The sequence below is a fragment of the Carlito syrichta genome, unplaced genomic scaffold (genome assembly GCF_000164805.1).
Source record: "Carlito syrichta isolate Samal-C Ts95f unplaced genomic scaffold, Tarsius_syrichta-2.0.1 Scaffold308972, whole genome shotgun sequence".
NCBI classification, from domain to species: domain Eukaryota; kingdom Metazoa; phylum Chordata; class Mammalia; order Primates; family Tarsiidae; genus Carlito; species Carlito syrichta.
The window spans coordinates 282,668-302,285 of NW_007253068.1; the positions used below are offsets into that span (position 1 = coordinate 282,668).

Consider the following 19,618-nt stretch of genomic DNA (forward strand, 5'->3'; position numbering starts at 1 on the left):
GGGTCTTGACCCCGCAGGCTCAGGCAATCCACTCTCCTCAGCCTCCCAAAGGCATGGGATTACAGGCTGAGCCACCAAGCCCGGCTGAGTGAAACATTTTAACTGTAGACTAGATCATGCAGAATAAAGGATCTCAGAACTTGAAGCCAAGGCTCTTGAATTAACCCAGCCGATCAATAATAAATAAAAAAGAGAACAGAACAAAATCTCCAGGAAATGTAAAATACCCAAACCTAAAAATTGTAGGTATTCTTGAGGAAGAAGAGAAGGCAACAGGTTTGAAAAATATATTTGAGAGAATAATGGAGGAAAATTTCCCTTGCCTTGCCAGAGATTTAGACACCCAGATACAAGAAGCACAAAGAGCCCCCAGATGATTGATTTCAAAAATGTTATCCAAAAGGCATATAATCATCCAGCTATGCAAAGTTAATGTGAAGGAAAGAATTTTAAAAGCAGTGAGACAAAAGTATCAGATAACTTAGAAAGGTAAGCCTATCAGGTAAACAACAGACTTTTCAGAAGAAACCCTACAGGGATTGGGGCCCCATCTTCAGTCACTTCAGGTAGAATAACAGACAGCCACAGATTTTGTATCCTGCAGAATTAAGTTTCATAAATGAAGAAGAAATGAAGTCTTTCTCAGACAAGCAAATGCTGAGGTAATTTGAGATTACTAGGCTGGCTCTATAAGAAATACTCAAAGGAGTTCTGAATACTGAAAGAAAATGTTGAAACACACCAATAGAAAAATGCTGGAAATTATGAAGCTTACAGACCTTATGGAACATCAGTGCAATACAGAAAAATAAATGAATAAAACAACCAGATAACAACCAGTATAATGAATGGAATAGCACCTTGCATATAATTATTAACTCTAAACATAAATGATCTCAATACTCCACTAAAAGATGCAGACTAGCAGAATGGAAAACAACACAAAATAAAAAAACAACCCAAATATCTGCTGCCTCCAAGAGATCCATGTAATATCCAAAGACTTCTACAGATTCAAGGTAAAGAGGTTGTGAAAAATAATCTGTACAAGTGGAACCAAAAGTGAGCAGGAGTAGCCATTCTCATATCAGATAAAACAGACTTTAAATTAACAACTGTAAAAAAATGACAAAGTTTGTTATTATATAATGATAAAGGGATCAATCCAATGAGAAGACATCACACCTTTAAATATATATGCACCTAACACCAGAGCCCCTAGCATGAGGAAACACATTCTACTGGACCTAAAAAAAGAGATAGATGGCAATACAGTAGTAGTGGGAGACTGCAACACCCCAGTGGCAGCAATTAGATCAAGGCAGAAAGTAAACAAACATTGGAATTAAACCAGACCCTAGAGCAAATGGAACTAATAGACACCAACAGAAGCTTCCTCCCCAGAACTACGGAATATACTTTTTTCTCATCATCAGATGGAACATTCTCCAAGGAAGACCATATAATAGGCCACAAATCAAGTCTTAATAAATTAGCAAAAAAATAAAAATATCAGTCACATTCTCAGACTACAGTGGAATAGAACCAGAAATTAACTCCAAGAAGTACCCATACATCAAAACAACAATATGGAAGTTAGACAATCTGGTCCTGTGTGATCCTTGGGTCCACCATGAAATTAAGATAGACATTAAAAAACTCCTCAAAATAATAACAGTGAAACAAGTTATCAAAAGTTCTGAGTTACAGCCAAAGTTATGCACAGAAGAAAATTTACAACACTTAAAGCCCACATTAATAAGACAGTGATTGCACATCAACAATCTAACATCACACCTACAGAAACTAGAAAAATATGAACAAACCAAGCCCAAAGTTAGAAGAAGAATGGAGAAATAATGAAGATTAGAGCTAAGCTAAATGAAATTGAAATTTTTAAAAAGATCAATGAAAAAATAGTTGGTCCTTTGAAAAGATAAATGAAGTCAATAAACTACTAGCCAGATTAATGAAGAAATGAGAAGATTCAAATGAGCACAATCAGAAATGAAGATGTAGATATTACAGCTGATATGAAAATTCAAGATTGTCTGAGACATCTGTGCAAACAAACTGGACAATCTAGAGGAAATGAATACATTCTTGGAAACATACAACTCCCAAACTTGAGTCAGAAAGAAATAGAAACCCTGAACAGACCAATAACAAGTAACAAGATTGAAACACCAATTAGAAGTCTTCCAACAAAAAAAGTCTAGTTTCTGATGGACTCACAGCCGAATTCTATCAGACCTTCAAAGAAGAACTGGAACAATTTTACTGAAGCTATTCCACAAGATTGAAGAGGAGGGAATCCTTCCTAACTCATTCAAGAGACCAATATCGCTCAGATACCAAAGCCAGGGAAAGATACAACAAAGAAAGAAAACTACAGACTTGTATACCTTATGAACATAGACACAAGAATTCTCAAGAAACGATTGGAAAACTGAATTCAATAGCACATTAAAAAAAAAATACACTGTGACCAAGTGGGTTTTATATCAAAGATGCAAGGATGATTCAACACACATGTCAATAAATGTGGTCAACTACATTCAATAAATGTGATCAATTACATAAGCAGAATTAAAAACAAAAATCAAATGCTTATTTCAATAGAAGAAACATTTGACAAAATCCAACATCCCTTCATGATAAAAGCCCTCAACAAAATAGGCACAGAGGGAATATTTCCTAAAATAATAAAAGCCATATTTGACAAACCCACAGCCAATGTCATCCTAAATGGAGCAAAGTTGAACACATTTCCCCTCAGAACTGGAGCAAGATAAGGACGCTCACTTTCACCACTTCTATTCTACATAATACCAGAAGTTCTACCCAGATCAATCAGGCAAGAAAAAGAAATAAAATGATTCAAATTGAAAAAGAAAATATCAAATTATCTCTGTATGCTGATGATAGGATTTTACACTTAGAGAACCCTAAAGACTTTTCCAGAAGATTCTTGGACTTGATAAATGAATTTAGTAAAGTTTCAGGATGCAAAATCAACACACACAAATCAGTAGCACTGCTGTACACCATTATCAGCCAAGCTGAGAATCAAAAACTCAATTCTATTTACAATAAAAGTAAAAAACTAAAGTTGCCAGGAATATATTTAACCAAGGAGAGATACAGAACTCTGATGCAAGAAATTTTAGAGGTCACAAATGGAGAAACATCTCATGCTATTGGATTGGAAGAATCCACATTGTTAAAGTGACCATATTACCCAAAGTAATCTGCAGATTCAACAGAATTCCTATTGTTAATGCAAACTACCAACATCGTTTTTCAAATATTTAGGAAAAAGAATCCTTTCCAACTTGGGCCTGGTAGAATGGCACCTGCAAAGAAGGGTGGTGAGAAGAAGGGCCGTTCTGCCATCAATGAAGTGGTGACCCGAGAATACACAATCAACATTCACAAGTGCATCCATGGAGTGGCTTCAAGAAGCGTGCCCCTTGGGCACTCAAAGAGATTGGGAAATTTGCCACGAAGGAGATGGGGACTCCAGATGCATGCATTGACACCAGGCTCAACAAAGCTTTCTGGGCCAAAGGAATAAGGAATGTCCCATACCATATCCATGTACGGTTGTCTAGGAAATGAAATGAGAATGAAGACTCACCAAACAATCTGTTACCACTTTCAAAAACCTACAGACAGGCAATGTGGACGAGAACTAATTGCTGATCGTCAAGAAAATCAAAGTTATAAAACAAAAAAAAAGAAAAAAAATCCTAAAATTCATAAGGAACCCCCCCACCCCGCAAATAGCCAAAAGCAATCCTAAGGAAAAAGAACATAGCTAGAGGCATTACATCGCCTGACTTCAAGTTATAAGGCTGTACTAACCAAAACAGCATGGTGTGATACAGGAGCAGACACATGGACCAGAACAGAGAATCCAGAAATAAACCCAAATACCTACAACCAACTGATCTCTGACAAAGCAGAAAGAAACATACAGTGGGGAAAGTACACCCTATTCAACAAATGATGTTAGGAAAATTGGACTGCTACATACAAAAAAATGAAACTTGATCCCTCTCTTTCCCCATACAAAAATTAGCTCAAAATGATTTAAATATTTAAATGTCAGACCTGAAACCATAAAATTCCTAGAAGTAAGCCTAGGAAAAACTCTCATGAACTCAGGCCTAGGCAAATAATTTTTGGATAAAACCCCAAAAGCAAATGCAACAAAAACAAAACTAAATAACTGATAATTAAACTAAAAAGCTTCTGCACAGCAAATGAAATAATGAACAGAGTGAATAGGTAACCTACAGAATGGGAGAAGATATTTGCAAACGACATCTCTGACCAAATGACTACTATTCAGAATCTACAAAGAACCCAAACAAATCAAGAGAAAAGCAAATTACCCCATTAAAAAGTGGGCAAATGACACGAAAGACGTCTCGCAAAAGAAGTTATACAAATGGCCAACAAGCATGTGAAAAAATACTCAACATCACTAGTCATCAGGGAAATCAAAACCACAATGAGATATCACCTTACACCAATCAGAATGGTCATCATAAAAAGTAAAACTATGAGTGCTGACATGGACATGGAGAAAAGGCAACACTTATGCACTGTTAATGTGAGTGTAAATCAGTACAACCTTTATGGAACTCAGTATGGAGACTTCTCAAAGAACTAAAAGTAGAACTACTATTTAATCCGGCAACCTCACTATTAGGTATCCAAGGAACAGAGGTCATTATATGAAAAAGACACTAGCACCTGCATGTTCATTGCAGCATAATTCACAATTGCAAAGATATGGAACCAACCTACATGCTCATCACTATGGAAGACTGTTCAGCCATCAAAAAGAATGAAATAATGTCTTTTGCAGCAATTGGGATGGAATTATAGAACATCCTCCTAAGTGAACTAATGCAGGAACAGAAAATCAAACACTGCCTGTTCTCACTAAGGTGGATGCTACACCAAGAATCCACAAAGACAGAGAGAGAATGATATAATGGACACTGGTGACTCAGAAGGAGCGGGTAGATGATGAAGGGAAAAAAATCACCTAAATGGTACAATGTGTACAGATGGGGTTGGAGGGTATATGTTAAACCCAGACCAAAAACTGTACCCCATAAAGCTACTGAAATAAAATAAAATGAAATAAAATTCAATTAAATCTATATTTGTTTTATTATGTTAATTCTCTATATCTTTATTAGGAAAAGGTTGCTTATAAAGAGACCCCATATAATTCAATGACTTAAATAAGATAGAATATTTTTATCTCATGTAAAGTTTGAGTAGATAGTTTCAGCACATATAATAGTTTGATGTTGTCTGGGACCTCGTCTCTTTACTTTCTTGCTTTCATTTCTCATTGAAATGTAGAAATCATACCAGATCTCAATTAAAAAGAAATCTATCTCAAGGAAGTTTTGTTTTCTTATTTCTTTCATCATCATTTAACTTTCTTCTTCTTTTTATTCCTCTAGAACTCATATTTGAATACAATGATTTCTAGATCGATTCTTTAAATCTGTCTTTTTAGTCATGACTTTTATTTGTTCTGTGTTATGAGCTATTCCATTTATTTTCCAAAATTTCTAAATCTATTCTCAGAACTAAGTAGCTGTTCTTCTTTTCACTTCCTTTTGAACTTTTAAGTTAAAAAATCATGTTTGCTTTCTTTAAAAATCCTAAGAGACCCTAATTTAGGGCAATAATTGCATCAATCAGAGAACTCCATCAGGTTTTTGATATTTTCTTTCCAATTATTTTCTCTCTGTCTCTTTAGTTTTGCTTTTAGTAGGGACTTCCTCTTTGGATTGTTCAACTTCCTCCGCTGTTGCTTAGTCCTAGCAGATGGTTAATTATACTTCTGTGCCTATTTATGGATGTGAGTTTTCTCAGCACCTCATTGGTCATATATTGAGGTCTCTTGAGCAGTGGTTAGAAGGTTTATTTTTGCTCCCACTATTACTTGCTTTTGTATAAATGTTATGTCCTCACAACTTTCAATGAGAATAAAACACAAATTCAAATATTATTTTGTGTCTTAAAATCTGTTTTAGAAAAGGGACATTTGCACTACACTTTAGAGATTGTTTCTATTTTTGTTTGGCCTTCATTTTTTTCTGTTAAGAAACACTCATATAATCATCTCCATTGTGCAATATATCATTTTTCTTTGACTGATTTCAAGATTTTTTTCTTTTTTCTTGGTTTTAAACAGTTTGACTTTATTATATGTGGGCATAATTTTCTTTATAAACATCAACTTGGAGAATGCTGAGCATCTTGAGTATGTAAATTCCAGCAAATTTGGGAAATTTTTAAACTTTTTTATTTATTTATTTTTTTGAGTTGGAGTCTCACTCTGTCGCCCAGACTGGAGTGCAGTGGCCGCTCCCGGCCACTGCAGCCTCGACCTGCTGGGCTCCGGCGATCCTTCTGCCTCAGCCTTCCAAGTAGCCGGAATTACAGGCATGCGCCACCACACCCAGCTGATTTTTTTTTATTTATTGTAGAGATGAGGTCTCGCTGCCCAGGCGGGTCCTGAACCCGTGGGCTCAGGCAATTCACTCACCTCAGCCTCCCAAAGGCATGGGATTACAGGCTGAGCCACCAAGCCCGGCTAAACTTATTTTTTAAATGCTTTGTCTACCACTTTCTCTCTTTTCCTGTGGAACTGTTAGATATTTGATGCTGTTCCACATTTGCCTCAGTATTTGTTAATTAAAAAAAAAAACTTTGTTCTTTTTTTAGACTGGATATTTTCTTTTCTTTTTTTTTTTTTCTTAGCCAAAAGATTTTAATCTTGTTATATTCTCCTCCTCAGGTTTTTTTTTTTTTGGTCAATATTTTTTATTTTAAAATTGTGGGGTACAGTTAAGGATTAGGTATACCAATATGCATCATTCAGGCACCCTTGTTGATAAGGGTGTCTCCCTGTCCCCAGTTAGATATTGACTACCGTTAATCCTATGTCCCTTCCCCTCCCTCCTCCCCCATAGTTTCCCACCACTGTGAATCCTTTTCTTATAGTATTATGATAGATGTTCAAGGTCCACTATATGAGTGAGAACATGTGATACTCAGATCTTTGTTTCTGTGAGAGATTACTCAGTATTATAGACTCTGGTTCCATCCAGGTTGCTGCGAAATTCATGACTTTGTTCTTTTTTATGGCATAGTATTCCATGTGTGTATGTACCACATTTAAAAAATCCAGACTGGATATTTTCTATCGATGTATCTTCATGTGATTTGACTTTTTCCACTCTCATGAATATGTTTCTATACCCACACATTAAATTTTAAAGTTCAGATATTATAATTTTCAATACTAGAATTTCCATTTGGCTATTTTTTATAGTTCATATTTCTCTGCTGAGATTTTCATCACTGAATTTATTATGAGCATATTTTTCTTTGCAGAGGACATTTTTATAATAGTTGCTTCAAATGTCTTATATGCTAATTTTAAAAAAATCTGTGTTATCTTGGGATCACTTCTTGTGATTGCCTATTATCTTAAGAGTAAGTATTTCTTTTCTGTTTCTTCAAATGTTAACTCATTCGCAACCGCTGACATGATTTTACATCATTCCAAATTCTGTTCCTGCTTGCCGCTGATGTGAATTCATGTCATTACAAATTCTGTTCCTTGCCAGGGATGGTGGCTTATGCCTATATTCCCAGCATTTTGGGAGGTGGAGGAGAGAGGATTGCCTAAGCCTATGGGTTTGAGACAGCCTGGGTAACAAGGCAAGACCTCGTCTCTGCAATAAATAATAAAATAAAAAAAAAAAAGAAAGTAAAAAAATGAAAATAAATAAATAACAATTTATAATAAATAATAAATAAACAGTAAATAAAAACAAGTTAGCTGGGTTTGGTGGCACATGCCTGTAGTTCCAGCTACTTGGAAGACTGAAGCAGAGGGATAGCCTGAGCCCAGCAGGTAGAGACTGTGGTGGCTGTGAGCATACCACTGCACTCTAGTCTGGGTGACAGAGTGAGAGACTGACTCAAAAACAAAACAAAACAAACAAAAACAAATTCTGTTCCTGGTTGCTTCTGATGTGAATTTCTGTCTGCAAATTCTGTTTCTGAATGCTGCAATGTTGTGATATATATGTGTTATTATATTTTGCTTGAAAATGAATATTCAGGCAAGGAGAGAGAATATTAATTGAAATAATTATCTGATATCAACCGTGCAATGTTGTTATTGATTTATGTAGATGGTAAAAATTGCAAGTTGGTCATTATTCTGTTGCAATTAGTGTTGTATGCTTGTATTTTGATATTTTAGTACTTTCATACTTCAGTGTTAATAATGTAATTATGGAAAATGAAGAAATATATGCTGATGAGATTTCTGAGGTTGAAGGTAGATCCAAGAACTTATTAGTGATAGTGAGACAGTGATGTAGTGATGCAATGTAAATGGTGAAATAGAATGCAGATAATCTATGATAGTGAATCTAGTACTGGTGAGAATGAATCAGACATTAAGTGGACAAAATAGGATCCAAAAAGACACTCAGAAGTGTTTATTGGTAATCCAGGTGTCAAGGTATTTCCAAATGATCCTCAAAGTATAAGTGAAGTTGTTGGACTATTTATTGGAGATGATTTTATAGAAATGATCGCAACTAAAACTAACAGGTGTTATCACAGATATAAAAGTCCAAAGAAATAAAAAAAGTGGAACAATACTACACTGTCCAAGATTAAAAAATTTCTAGCATTAAATATTTTGATGGGACAGGTGAAGAAAACTGTAATACATGATTATTGGTTAATACATCCATCAATTGCAATGCCTTTCTTTTGAAAAATAATGACACAAAATAGATTCCTACAGATTTTGTGGTTTTTGCATTTTTCCAGTAATGCAGAAATACAGTCAAATCCAAGCAGTTGCAAAATTGAACCTGTAATAAATTATGTTTTAAATAAGTTCAACACTGTGTACATACATGGAAGACTGCCTCTTTGGGTTTATAATCTGAATAAAAATACAAAATACAGAATACTAGCCAGAGTGATGTCTGAGGCAAATACTGGATATGTCTGCAACTTTCAGCCATATTGTAAAAAAGGTGACAATTTAGTAAAGACCCTTTCACTTGTGCTTAGCAACAGAAGTTTGCAGCAACCAGCTTCCAATTTTTTTTTATTTTCACCCACTTTCAGTATTAGGAAAGTGAAAAATTTGCTGGTCGCAAATGTGTTAAGTATTTCTAAATTGTATCTTGGATATTATGAATATTATGTTGTTGAAGCTCTGAATCCTGTTATATTCTTCTGATGGTTGATACTGGTTTTTTTCCCCTTTAATATATAATTAACATTATTGGTTGCAAAATGCAAATTTTGTATTTTTTTTCTTTTTTTGAGTCAGAAGTCTCACTTTGTCACCCAGGTTGGAGTAAAGCGGCATGCCCACAGCTACCGCAGGCTCAACCTGCTGGGCTCAGATGATCCTTCCATCTAGTTGGAACTATTTGTGTGCATCACCACACCCAGATAACGTTTTTGATTTACTGCGGAGATGAGGACTGGCTAGGTTGCACAGACTGGTCTGGAACCCCTGGGCTCAGGCAGTCCTCTTGCTTCAGACTCCCAAAGTGCTGGGATCATAGGCGTGAGACACTGTACTTAGTTAATTCTTTATTTTTGTAGCAGTTCAAATTACATTTTAGTTTTTTTTAGGCTTTTGTAAGGCTGCTTAGAGTCTTCTCTAGGCATATGTGGTTTGGGGTCAAAGGAAGTGTTGGGTAGAGTTTATACAAAAATTCTGGGACTCCTTTACTCTAACACTTTTCTTTGTATGACTTCCGTCTAATCTTTTCTGTGGCTGTGGTTTTCCTGAACTCTGTCCTTTGGTGGTTTTCTATCACCTAGTAGGTACCCTGCATGGCTCAGCTAGTGCTTGCCCTCAAACTAAAAGCCATGGAAGCCATTCTTACCAAAATCTTACCTACGGCTCTTCCCATCTTTCAAGTATCATCTTCTATGAAGAATCTACCTACTCTTGATTGCTCATCAGTCTTGATATTTGTATTTTTTCCAGAGCTTATAGTTATATCTGGCAGCATTTGTCTAGTAGAAACTTACTCTGCCATATCAAAAGCAAAACTTGGAACTTACAAATATAATCCTCAAACTATCTTTTCTTTCTTTCTTTTTTTAAACATTTTAAATTTTAAAATTGTGGGGTACAGTTAAGGGTTAGGTAAACAAATATTTCATTCAGGTACCCTTGTTGAAAAGGGGTGTCCCCCATCCCCAGACAGATATTGACTACCATTAATCCCACCTCTCTTCCCCTCCCCGCCCCCCAATAGTTTCCCGCCACTGTCAGTTCTTTTCTTATAGTATTACGATAGATGTTCAAGGTCCACTTACGAGTGAGAACATGTGATATAGATCTTTGTTTCTGTGAGAGATCACTCAGTATTATAAACTCTAGTTCCATTCAGATTGCTGCGAAATTCATGGTTAGTTCTTTTTTATGGCCGCATAGTATTCCAGTGTGTATATGTACCACATTTTTTTAATCCAGTCCTTTTTAGATGGACAGCATGGTTGGTTCCAGGTTCTTGCTGTTGTGAACAATGCTGCGATAAACATACATGTGCAGGTATCTTTATATAGAGTGATTTGAGTTCTTCAAGGTATATACCCAGTAGGGGGATTGTGGGGTCATATAGAAGGTCAATTTTTAGAGCTTTTAGGAATCACCACACTGATTTCCACAGAGGCTGCACTAGTTTACACTTCCACTAACAGGGTAGAAGTGTTCCCTTTTCACCACATCCTCTCCAGCATCTGTTATTTTTTGAGTTATTGATAATTGCCATTCTGACTGGAGTTAGGTGGTACCTCAGTGTAGTTTTATTTTGCATCTCCTTGATGATTAGTGAGGCTGAACATTTCATGTGTCTGTTGGTCGCTAATATGTCTTCTTTTGGGAAGTGTTCGTTCATATCTTTTGCCCACTTTGTAATGGGGTTGTTTTTTTCTTTTCAGCATGTTTGAGTTCCTTGTAGATCCAAGATGTTAAGCCTTTGTCAGACATGGAGTTAACAAATACTTTTTCCCATTTGTGGGCTGTCTCCCTGCTCTCTTGATGGTTTCTTTGGCTTTGCAGAAGCTTGTCAGTTCAATGACGTCCCACTTGTCTATCTTATCTCTTATGGCCTGTGCATTTTGGGATTTTTTTTTTTTTTTTTTTTGAGTTGGAGTCTCACTCTGTCACCCAGACTGGAGTGCAGTGGCCGCTCCTGACCACTGCAGCCTCGACCTGCTGGACTCCAGCAATCCTTCCGCCTCAGTCTTCCAAGTAGCTGGAACTACAGGCGCATGCTACCAAGCCCAGATAATTTGTGATTTATTGTAGAAATGAGGTCTCACCACGTTGCCCAGGCAGGTCTCAAACCCATGGACTCTGGCAATCCACTCACCTTGGCCTCCCAAAGCACTGGGATTACAGGCTGAGCCACTGAGCCTGGCACATTTTGGGTTTGTTGAGTAATTGGATGACAGTTCCAATTTCTATAAGGGTGTGTCCTGTATTTTCTAAGGTTCTTACGGTTTGAGGTTTTACATTTAGTTCTCTGATACATTTAGAGTTATTTTTTGTGTATGGGGATAGATAGGGGTCTTGTTTGAATCTTCTGCATGTGCTCAGCCAGTTTTCCCAGCACCATTTACTGAATAGGTTCTCTTCTCCCCTTTGGTAGGTGGTGGAGGCTTTGTCGCAGATGAGTTGGTTGAGAAATTGAAGTTTTGCTTCTGGAATCTCAGTTCTATTCCATTGGTCTATATGCCTATTCCTGTACCAATACCAAGCTGTTTTGATGATTGTAGCTTTATAGTAAAGTTTGAAGTCTGGTAATGTGATACCTCCTGCTTTTTTTTTTTTTTTTGCTGAGGATTGTTCTGGCTATTCTTGGTCATTTGTGTTTCCATATGAGTTCCTGTATTGTTTTTTCTAGGTCTGAGAATAATGTTGCTGGTAATTTGATGGGTATTGCATTAAATCTGTAGATTGCCTTAGGCAAGATGGACATCTTCACAATATTGATTCTTCCAATCCATGAGCATGGGATATTTGTCCACTTGTTTGTGTCATCTTTGATTTCTTTGAGTAGTGTTTTGTAGCTTTCATTGTAAAGGTCTTTCACGTCTCTGGTTAGGAAGATGCCAAGGTATTTAATTTTTTTTTTTGTGGCTATTGTGAATGGGATTTTGCTTTTTATTTGGGTTTCTGTTTGTTTATTATTGGTGTAAAGAAATGTGATTGTCTTTTGCACATTTATTTTATACCCTGAGAATTTGCCAGAGTCCTTTATCAGTGCAAGGAGGCTTTTGACAGATTCTCTTGGGTTTTCAACGTACACAATTATGTTGTCTGCAAAGAGAGATAACTTGATTTCCTCTTTTCCTATTTGGATACCCCTGATCGCCTTCTCTTTTCTGATTGCTCTAGCCAGGACTTTCAATACTGTATTGAACAGGAGGGGAGAGAGTTGGCATCCTTGTCTTTTTCCAGTTTTCAGGGGAAATGGTTCCAATTTTTGTCTGTTTAGGAGTATGCTAGCTGTGGGTTTCTCGTAGATAGCTTTTACTATTTTGAGGTATGTTCCATGTATGCCTAGATTTTCGAGGGTTTTTATAAAGAAGGGTGTTGGATTTTATCAGAAGCTTTTTCTGCATCTAATAATATAATCCTGGTTTTTGTTTTGACATCTGTTGATGTATTTAATTACATTTATTGTCTTGCGAATGTTGAACCAGACTTGCCTCCCAGGCATGAAGCCTACTTGGTCATGACAGGTGATTTTTGAGATGTGTTGTTCAATCCGGTTTGCTAGGATTTTGTTGAGAATTTTGGCATCCATGTTCATCAAAGATTTTGGCCTGTAGTTCTCTTTCTTTTTTGGGTCTTTACCTGGCTTGATTATCAATATGATGTTAACTTCATAAAATTATTTGGGGAGGGTTCCATCTTTCTCAATTGCCTGGAATACTTTCAGTAGGATTGGTATCAGTTTCTCCTTAAATGTCTTGTAGAATTCTGCTGGAAAGCCATTTGGTCTAGGGTTTTTTTTTTGTAGGTAGTTTTCTTATGACATAGTCAGTTTCCTTGGTTGTTATTGTTCTATTAGGGTTTTGATTTTTTGTTGTTTCAACCTAGGCAGGTTGTGTGATGTCAGAAAGGCTTCTATTTCATTAAGGTTTTCAAGTTTGTTTTCATATAAGTGTACATAGTAATCTCTAATGATCTTTTGTATTTCTTCAGGGTCAGATGTAACTTCATCTTTTGTGTTTCTGATTGTATTTATTTGGGTTTTTTCTCTTTTTTTCTTGGCCAGTCTAGCTAGGGGACTATTGATCTTGTTTATCCTTTCAAAGAACCAGCTTTTTGTTTCATTGATTTTTTTGTATTATCTTTTTGTCTTCTATGTCCTGGATTTCAGCTTTTATTTTGGTTATCTGGATTCTTCTGCTGAAGTTAGAGTTTTGGTGGTCTTGCTTTTCCAGCTTCCTAAGGTGATTTGTTAGGCCTTTAATTTGTGATCCTTCCATTTTCTTCATGTGTGTTTGTAGAGATATGAATTCCCCTCTTATTACAACTTTCATGGCGTCTCAGAGATTTCGGTAAGATGTTTCTTCATTATTATTTGTTTCCAGGTATGTTTTAATCTCTGTTTTGATTTCATCATTGACCCAGGAATTGTTTAGCATTATGCTATTTAGTGTCCATGTCTTTGTGGGCTTGGGGGGAAACCTTATTGGTGTTAATGTTTATTTTTATTCCACTGTGGTCTGGGAAGGTGCATGACAAAATTTTGATCTTTTGAAATTTGTTTATGCTTGATTTATGGCCAAGTATGTGGTCGATCTTAGACTACATTCCATGCGATGCTTAGTAGAATGTATATTCTGTGGTCATTAGGTAGAGTGTTCTGTAGGTATCAGTGAAGTCCATTTGGTCAAGAGTCACATCGAGGTTCTGGAACTCATTGCTGATTTTTTGTCCTGATGATCTGTCTAGGGTTGGGAGTGGGGTATTGAATTCTCCAGCTATGATAGTGTTAGAGTCAATATCTTTTTTGAGTTTTCCTAGAAGGTGCTTTATGAAAGTTGGTGCTCCTATGTTGGGTGCATATATGTTTAGGATAGATATTTCTTGTTGATAGAGTGAACCTTTTATCGTTATAGTGGCCTTCTATATCTTTTTAAATTTTTGATAGCCTAAATGATATTTTTTCTGAAATTAGGATCATGACTCCTCCTTTCTTTTGTGTTCCGTTTGCCTGAAAATTTGTTTCCCATCCTCTTCCTTTGAGTCTTTGAGTATCCTTTCTGGTGAGGTGGGTCTCTTGAAGGCAATATATTGTTGCCTGGTGATATTTTATCCATTTTGCCATTCTGTGTCTTTTCAGTGGTGCATTTATTCCATTCACATTCAGGTTAATTATTGAAATGTGAGAGTTGATCCCTATCATAAGGTTCTTATTGATTTGTTGTTTTTGTTCCTCTTTGTTTGTTGTCTTTCTTTTGATTTTGGGGTTGGTTCATGTGTGTTTTGCTCTTTTTTCTATACTCTTGTGAAGAACATTGTTCTTTTTTCCTTTTCTTCTGTGTTTAATACTTTCTTAAACGTTTCTTATAGAGGTAGTCTGGTGGCAGCGTAAGTTCTTAGTGACTGGATATTTAGGAAAGATTTTAATTTTCCTTTACTGATGAAGCTGAGCTTGGCTGGGTAGGTTATTCTTGGTTGAAATTGTTTATCTTTTAGAACTTGAAGATAGGGCTTCAAGCTCTCCTAGCCTGCAAGGTTTCTGTAGATAAATCTGCTGCTATTTTAATTGGTCTTTCATGGTAGGTGATCTGGCCTTTTTCTCTTGCTGCCTTTAGGGTTTTTTCTTTTATACCTACTTTGTTTAGACACATTATTGTGTGTCTGGGAGTTGGTGTTCTCATTTGTTGTCTTGCAGGGGTTCTCTGAATCTCTTGTGTTTGAATTTTCACATCACTGATGAGATGAGGGACAATTTCTTCAATAATCTCATTGAATGTTTGTTTCAGGGTGACCTCTGTCTCTCTTTCTGTTTCAGGAAGTCCAATTACTCCTAGGTTTGGTCTCTTGAAGTAATCACTCATCTTTGAAGGTTTTTCCTGTCTTTTTAAGCTTCTTTTCTATGTTTTTGACAGTTTGGGTTAGTTCTATATTTTCGTCCTCAAGCTCTGAAATTCTTTCTTCTGCTTGGTTAATTCTGCTTTCCATGTTTATCAGTTTGTTATTTATTTCATTCACAGTATTCTTTACTACTGTTATTTCAGTTATCAGCTCCTTTCTAGTTTCTTGTTGTCTCTCCTCAATTCTTTTAAATCTCTCCATTAATGTCTTGTTACCTAGGTTTGTAGTTTGAGACCAGTCATTCTGGGACTCTTTATTGTTTGGATTCCGAAGTCAGTTTTCTCAGTGTCTGCCCTCCCAGAGGTCTGGGAGAGACCCATATTCTTCTTTTGGTTTTTCTTCATTTGTGAAATTTTTCTCTCTCTCCCTTTTCCTCTCCTTCTTTAATTCTGTTTTCCAGAGAAGGTAGGGTTGCTTTGCTTCTTTTGTTCAATCTCCTGTTCTTCCTTGTGAGGGTCCTCTGGCTTTGTTCACTTTTGAGGCTGGACTGTAGGTTGGGGGCTGTACTTTTTGCAATTTTGAGGTTTAATTGAGGGGGCAGCTGTGATTCAGAATCTACCTGTAGATCCCAGTATCCACCAACAGGTGTGTGGGCAAACTGGAACCCATTTCCCACTGCCTTACTATCTGTCCGTGCGGCAAGGTTTAGGTTTGCTCATTGGCACAAAAGGAAGTATGAAAAAGGAAAATAATGGAAAGTGGGGTTAAGAGGAAGTTAGAGAGAGAGAAGAGTGAGAGGGAAAACAGACATACATACCAACTAACGAATGAAAAAGAGACACAAGTCCAGAAAAGACTGAAAAACAGACACACAAACAAAATTCCCTAAAGCATACCGGTAATCACCCAAAGACAGCCCCATAAAATCATGCCTTTTGATGCGCTTTTCCCCAACACAAACAGGTAGTCTAAATCAAAAAGCAAAAAAAAAGTGAGCAAAACAAACAGTCAAAACAATAAAATCAAAAATCAAAAAAAGAAACCAGACTAGCTCTGGAATCTTTCCTGAGTGTGTGAAGTCTGTCCAGCTCTGATCTCTAGCCTCTCCCCTTTGCTTTCATTGCAGGCAGATAGAGTTACTCCAAGCTTGGGGTGATTCCCTTGGCTGGCTGCCTGAGAGGTCTGTGACAGGACTGAGTTGCCTGTATGTGACTAAGTGTAGGGGAGGGCCTTTTGTCTCCTGTTTAGCGATGTTACCTTAGGAACCAAGGTGGAGACTGCTTGTAGATGGGAGGGACAATGCAAATCTCTGCCTGGAAAATGACCGAGGTGGGCAGCTCCTCTTTCGTGGACCCTTTCTCTCCACCTGTCCTTTATCTCCACTCATCTGGGTCCATGGGCGATCCACTGTGATGGACTGTGGTGTTGTGTCTCCAACGTCAGGCACTGGATATCATCGACACAGCTGGGCACTGGATCTGGTGTCCCGCCAGCGGCCTGGGATGGAGGAAGGAGCTGGGAATTCCCTCTTCTGGAGCTGAAAGTTGAGAGCCACTGATCAGCACCTCCTTAAGATATATTGTTCCCTTACACAGCCATGGGGTCCCATGCTGGGTGCCTCATCCAGAGTGGGGACTGGTGCTTCAAAGGGCGGGTGGTGAGTGGTGACAGCAGCTTGGGGCCCGCACAGGGCACTTCAGCCAGGAATGGAGCTGTCATCTCTGAAGGGCAGGAGCCTAGAGCCTCCCTGGTTGACGGTGGCTTGAAATAGGGCTGGGCAGTGCCCAGAACCCAGGACAGGGAGCTAGAACTCTGAGGAGTGAGCACCGGGCTGCTGGGCTGGGAGGGAGCCCAGTCAGGAGGGAGCTGGCACCATCTGAGTGCCGGGCGGATCAGTGTAGCCAGCAAGGTTTTATCCAGATCTCCACAAGGCGGTATCCAAGGGCCTCCACAGGCGGTGGCTGGCGGCTTGGGGCTGAGTGATACATTGTAGTCGGGGAGAGAGATGTGATCTCCACACAGCGGGCAGAAGCAGCTGAGGGGCTGCAATAGCCAGCTTTGCGTGGGATCGAGGGTCTCCAGGCCTCGGACCAGTGTGGCTGGCGGTTGGCAGAGGTGTGGGGGAAGGAAAATAAGAGTCTTTTTGGGAACTCACTTTCAGAGAATCTCACAGTCCCGCCTATGCCATTGCCATATTACTGGAACTCCCCAAACTATCTTTTCTTTGATGGAGAGTTCCTGAGACTTTATGTGTAACAGAATCACAATACCAGAACTATGATTATGTAGTGTTAAGAGTAGAAATTCTGCTTTTTGCAAAATTTGAAATAAAAAAATATTTTAGGTTCATAGAAAAGGAAAAATGAAATATTTAATTATTTCTTTTGTAATTTGCCAGATTCATGGTCTCTTTGCCTGTAGAAAATCAGTAGGAAACTGTAGCTTCAGGTATTATCCACCATTGTGCCTGAGAAGTGTGTGGTTAAATGTGTATGCTCAAATCTTCATCTTGCCTCTAAGGTTTCTAGAAAAATAATAATGGTAGAAATAAATTAATTAAAAATATTCATATGAATGACTTTTGTTCTCTTGATTACTTCTTAGAAAGTAGCATGTGCTCTGGAAATTGAGAACAAAGTCCTTCAGGAAAAACTGAAACAGGCTTTGCAGGTAAAAGGTATCATGTTCCTTTAAAATTGTTAAATGAGGAAAATATCCACACATAACTATTTAAAAGAATAATTTTGACTTTATAAGTGAAGATGTATGTATGGTAGTATTTTGCTAGGTTTAAAAATATTCTTTTTGTGCAATTGGTATATATTAATAAGTGTAATATTCATTCTTAACAAAATAGTAATTCAGAAAGAAAAGTAAACTTTCCTTTAAAATTTTTAATTAGTATAGATTCATAGTAGTTGTACAGATTTATAAGGATATGTGATATTTTGATATAATTCTACAGTGTACAAAGACCAAATCAGGGTAATTGGGTTATTCATAACCTCAAGGATTTATCATTTATGTTAGAAACATCCCAGTTGTACTCTTTTAGTTATTTTAAAATATGTAATGATTATGAATTATAGTCACCCTATTGTGCTATGAATACTAGATTTTATTCCTTCTCTCTAATATTTGTATTTTTTCTTTTTAAATTGATCATAATGATTGTACATATTTCTAATGTGCCTGATATTTTGATATATGTATACAATGTGTAATGATCAACTTAGGATAATTGAGATAGCCATTACTTCAAACATTTATTATTTCTTTGTATTGGAACCATTTAGAATCTTTTCTTCTAGCTATTTTGAAATATGCAATAAATTATTGTTGAGTATATACACAATGAAATCTTATTCATCCTTAAAAAGAATGAAATCCCTTCACTTGCAGCAACATGGATGGAACTGGGGAACATTATGTTCAGTGAAATAAGTAAGGTACAGAAAGACAAATATTTTATGTTCTCATTGATATGTAAGAGCTACTAGCACCTTTTCTGCTCAAGCAGTTTATATTTAATCTACCTAGTTCAGTACATAATCATTGGCAGTTATCATTACTATTATAGATTACTAGAGGAGATTAGTAATCACTGAGGCTACAGAATTACTGAAGACATAACCTTTATGATAAATAAAATAAACCTCAGTTTTTCTTGGGCCAAGACCACTTCTCTATCTGTCCTAATGGAGGATTGGGAGACAATTCTTCATACTAGGAGGTAAACTCAAGCTGCCGTTGAGATGCCAAGCATAAGTCTGTTCATAGTGAGATGGTACTAAAATCTACCCTTCATATGTTTAACAGTAAATTTTCTTAATTAAATAAAGATAATCTTTTTCAAAATGATAATATATGTAAAAAAAAATTTCAGGCATTCTAATTAAACACAGTTAAACTAGGATGTTGGCTCTTACTGTTTATCAAATTCTAGCTAAACAGTAAAACAAAATGAAAGAAGCTACAAAAATGTTCAAAAATGAACAGACAACAGTATAATTATTTGTATATCATATAATTGTTTTTTTGAAAAATGGAAGCTAATCTATGAAGTTATGAGTGATATAAAGGTGATTGGGAAGGAAATAGAATAAGTTTTAGAATAGAATAGAAAACTTTCAGAAAATTTCCTTTTTATCAGAAACTATCATTTAGAAATTGTTCAATATTCAGAAAAGATGATAGAAAAAATTTTATTCATATTAGTTTAGAATGATATTAGGATATCCTATTAGAAATACAGTTTTTTTGTTTGTTTGTTTTAGTTGGAGTCTCATTCACTCTTGGTCACCCAGGCTGGGTTGCAGTGGCATGCTCACAACCACTGCAGCCCTAACCTGCTGGACTTACGTTATCCTTCTGCCTCAGCCACACAGTTTTTTTTTTTTTTTGTTGAGTTGGAGTCTCACTCAGTCACCCAGACTGGAGTGCAGTGGCCGCTCC

At 36.8% G+C, this 19,618-nt stretch overlaps 1 protein-coding gene and 1 pseudogene across 1 annotated transcript in view; both read left to right on the top strand.

Annotated features, from left to right (window-relative positions):
* Window positions 1–19,618, top strand: part of CCDC7 (coiled-coil domain containing 7) — a 107,451-nt gene that overhangs the window by 58,945 nt on the left and 28,888 nt on the right. The window contains exon 14 of the mRNA XM_008066496.1: window positions 17,768–17,833. Coding sequence (XP_008064687.1) covers window positions 17,768–17,833 — 66 coding nt within the window. The remainder of the gene's footprint in view (window positions 1–17,767; window positions 17,834–19,618) is intronic.
* LOC110596413 lies at window positions 3,332–3,698 on the top strand (annotated as a pseudogene).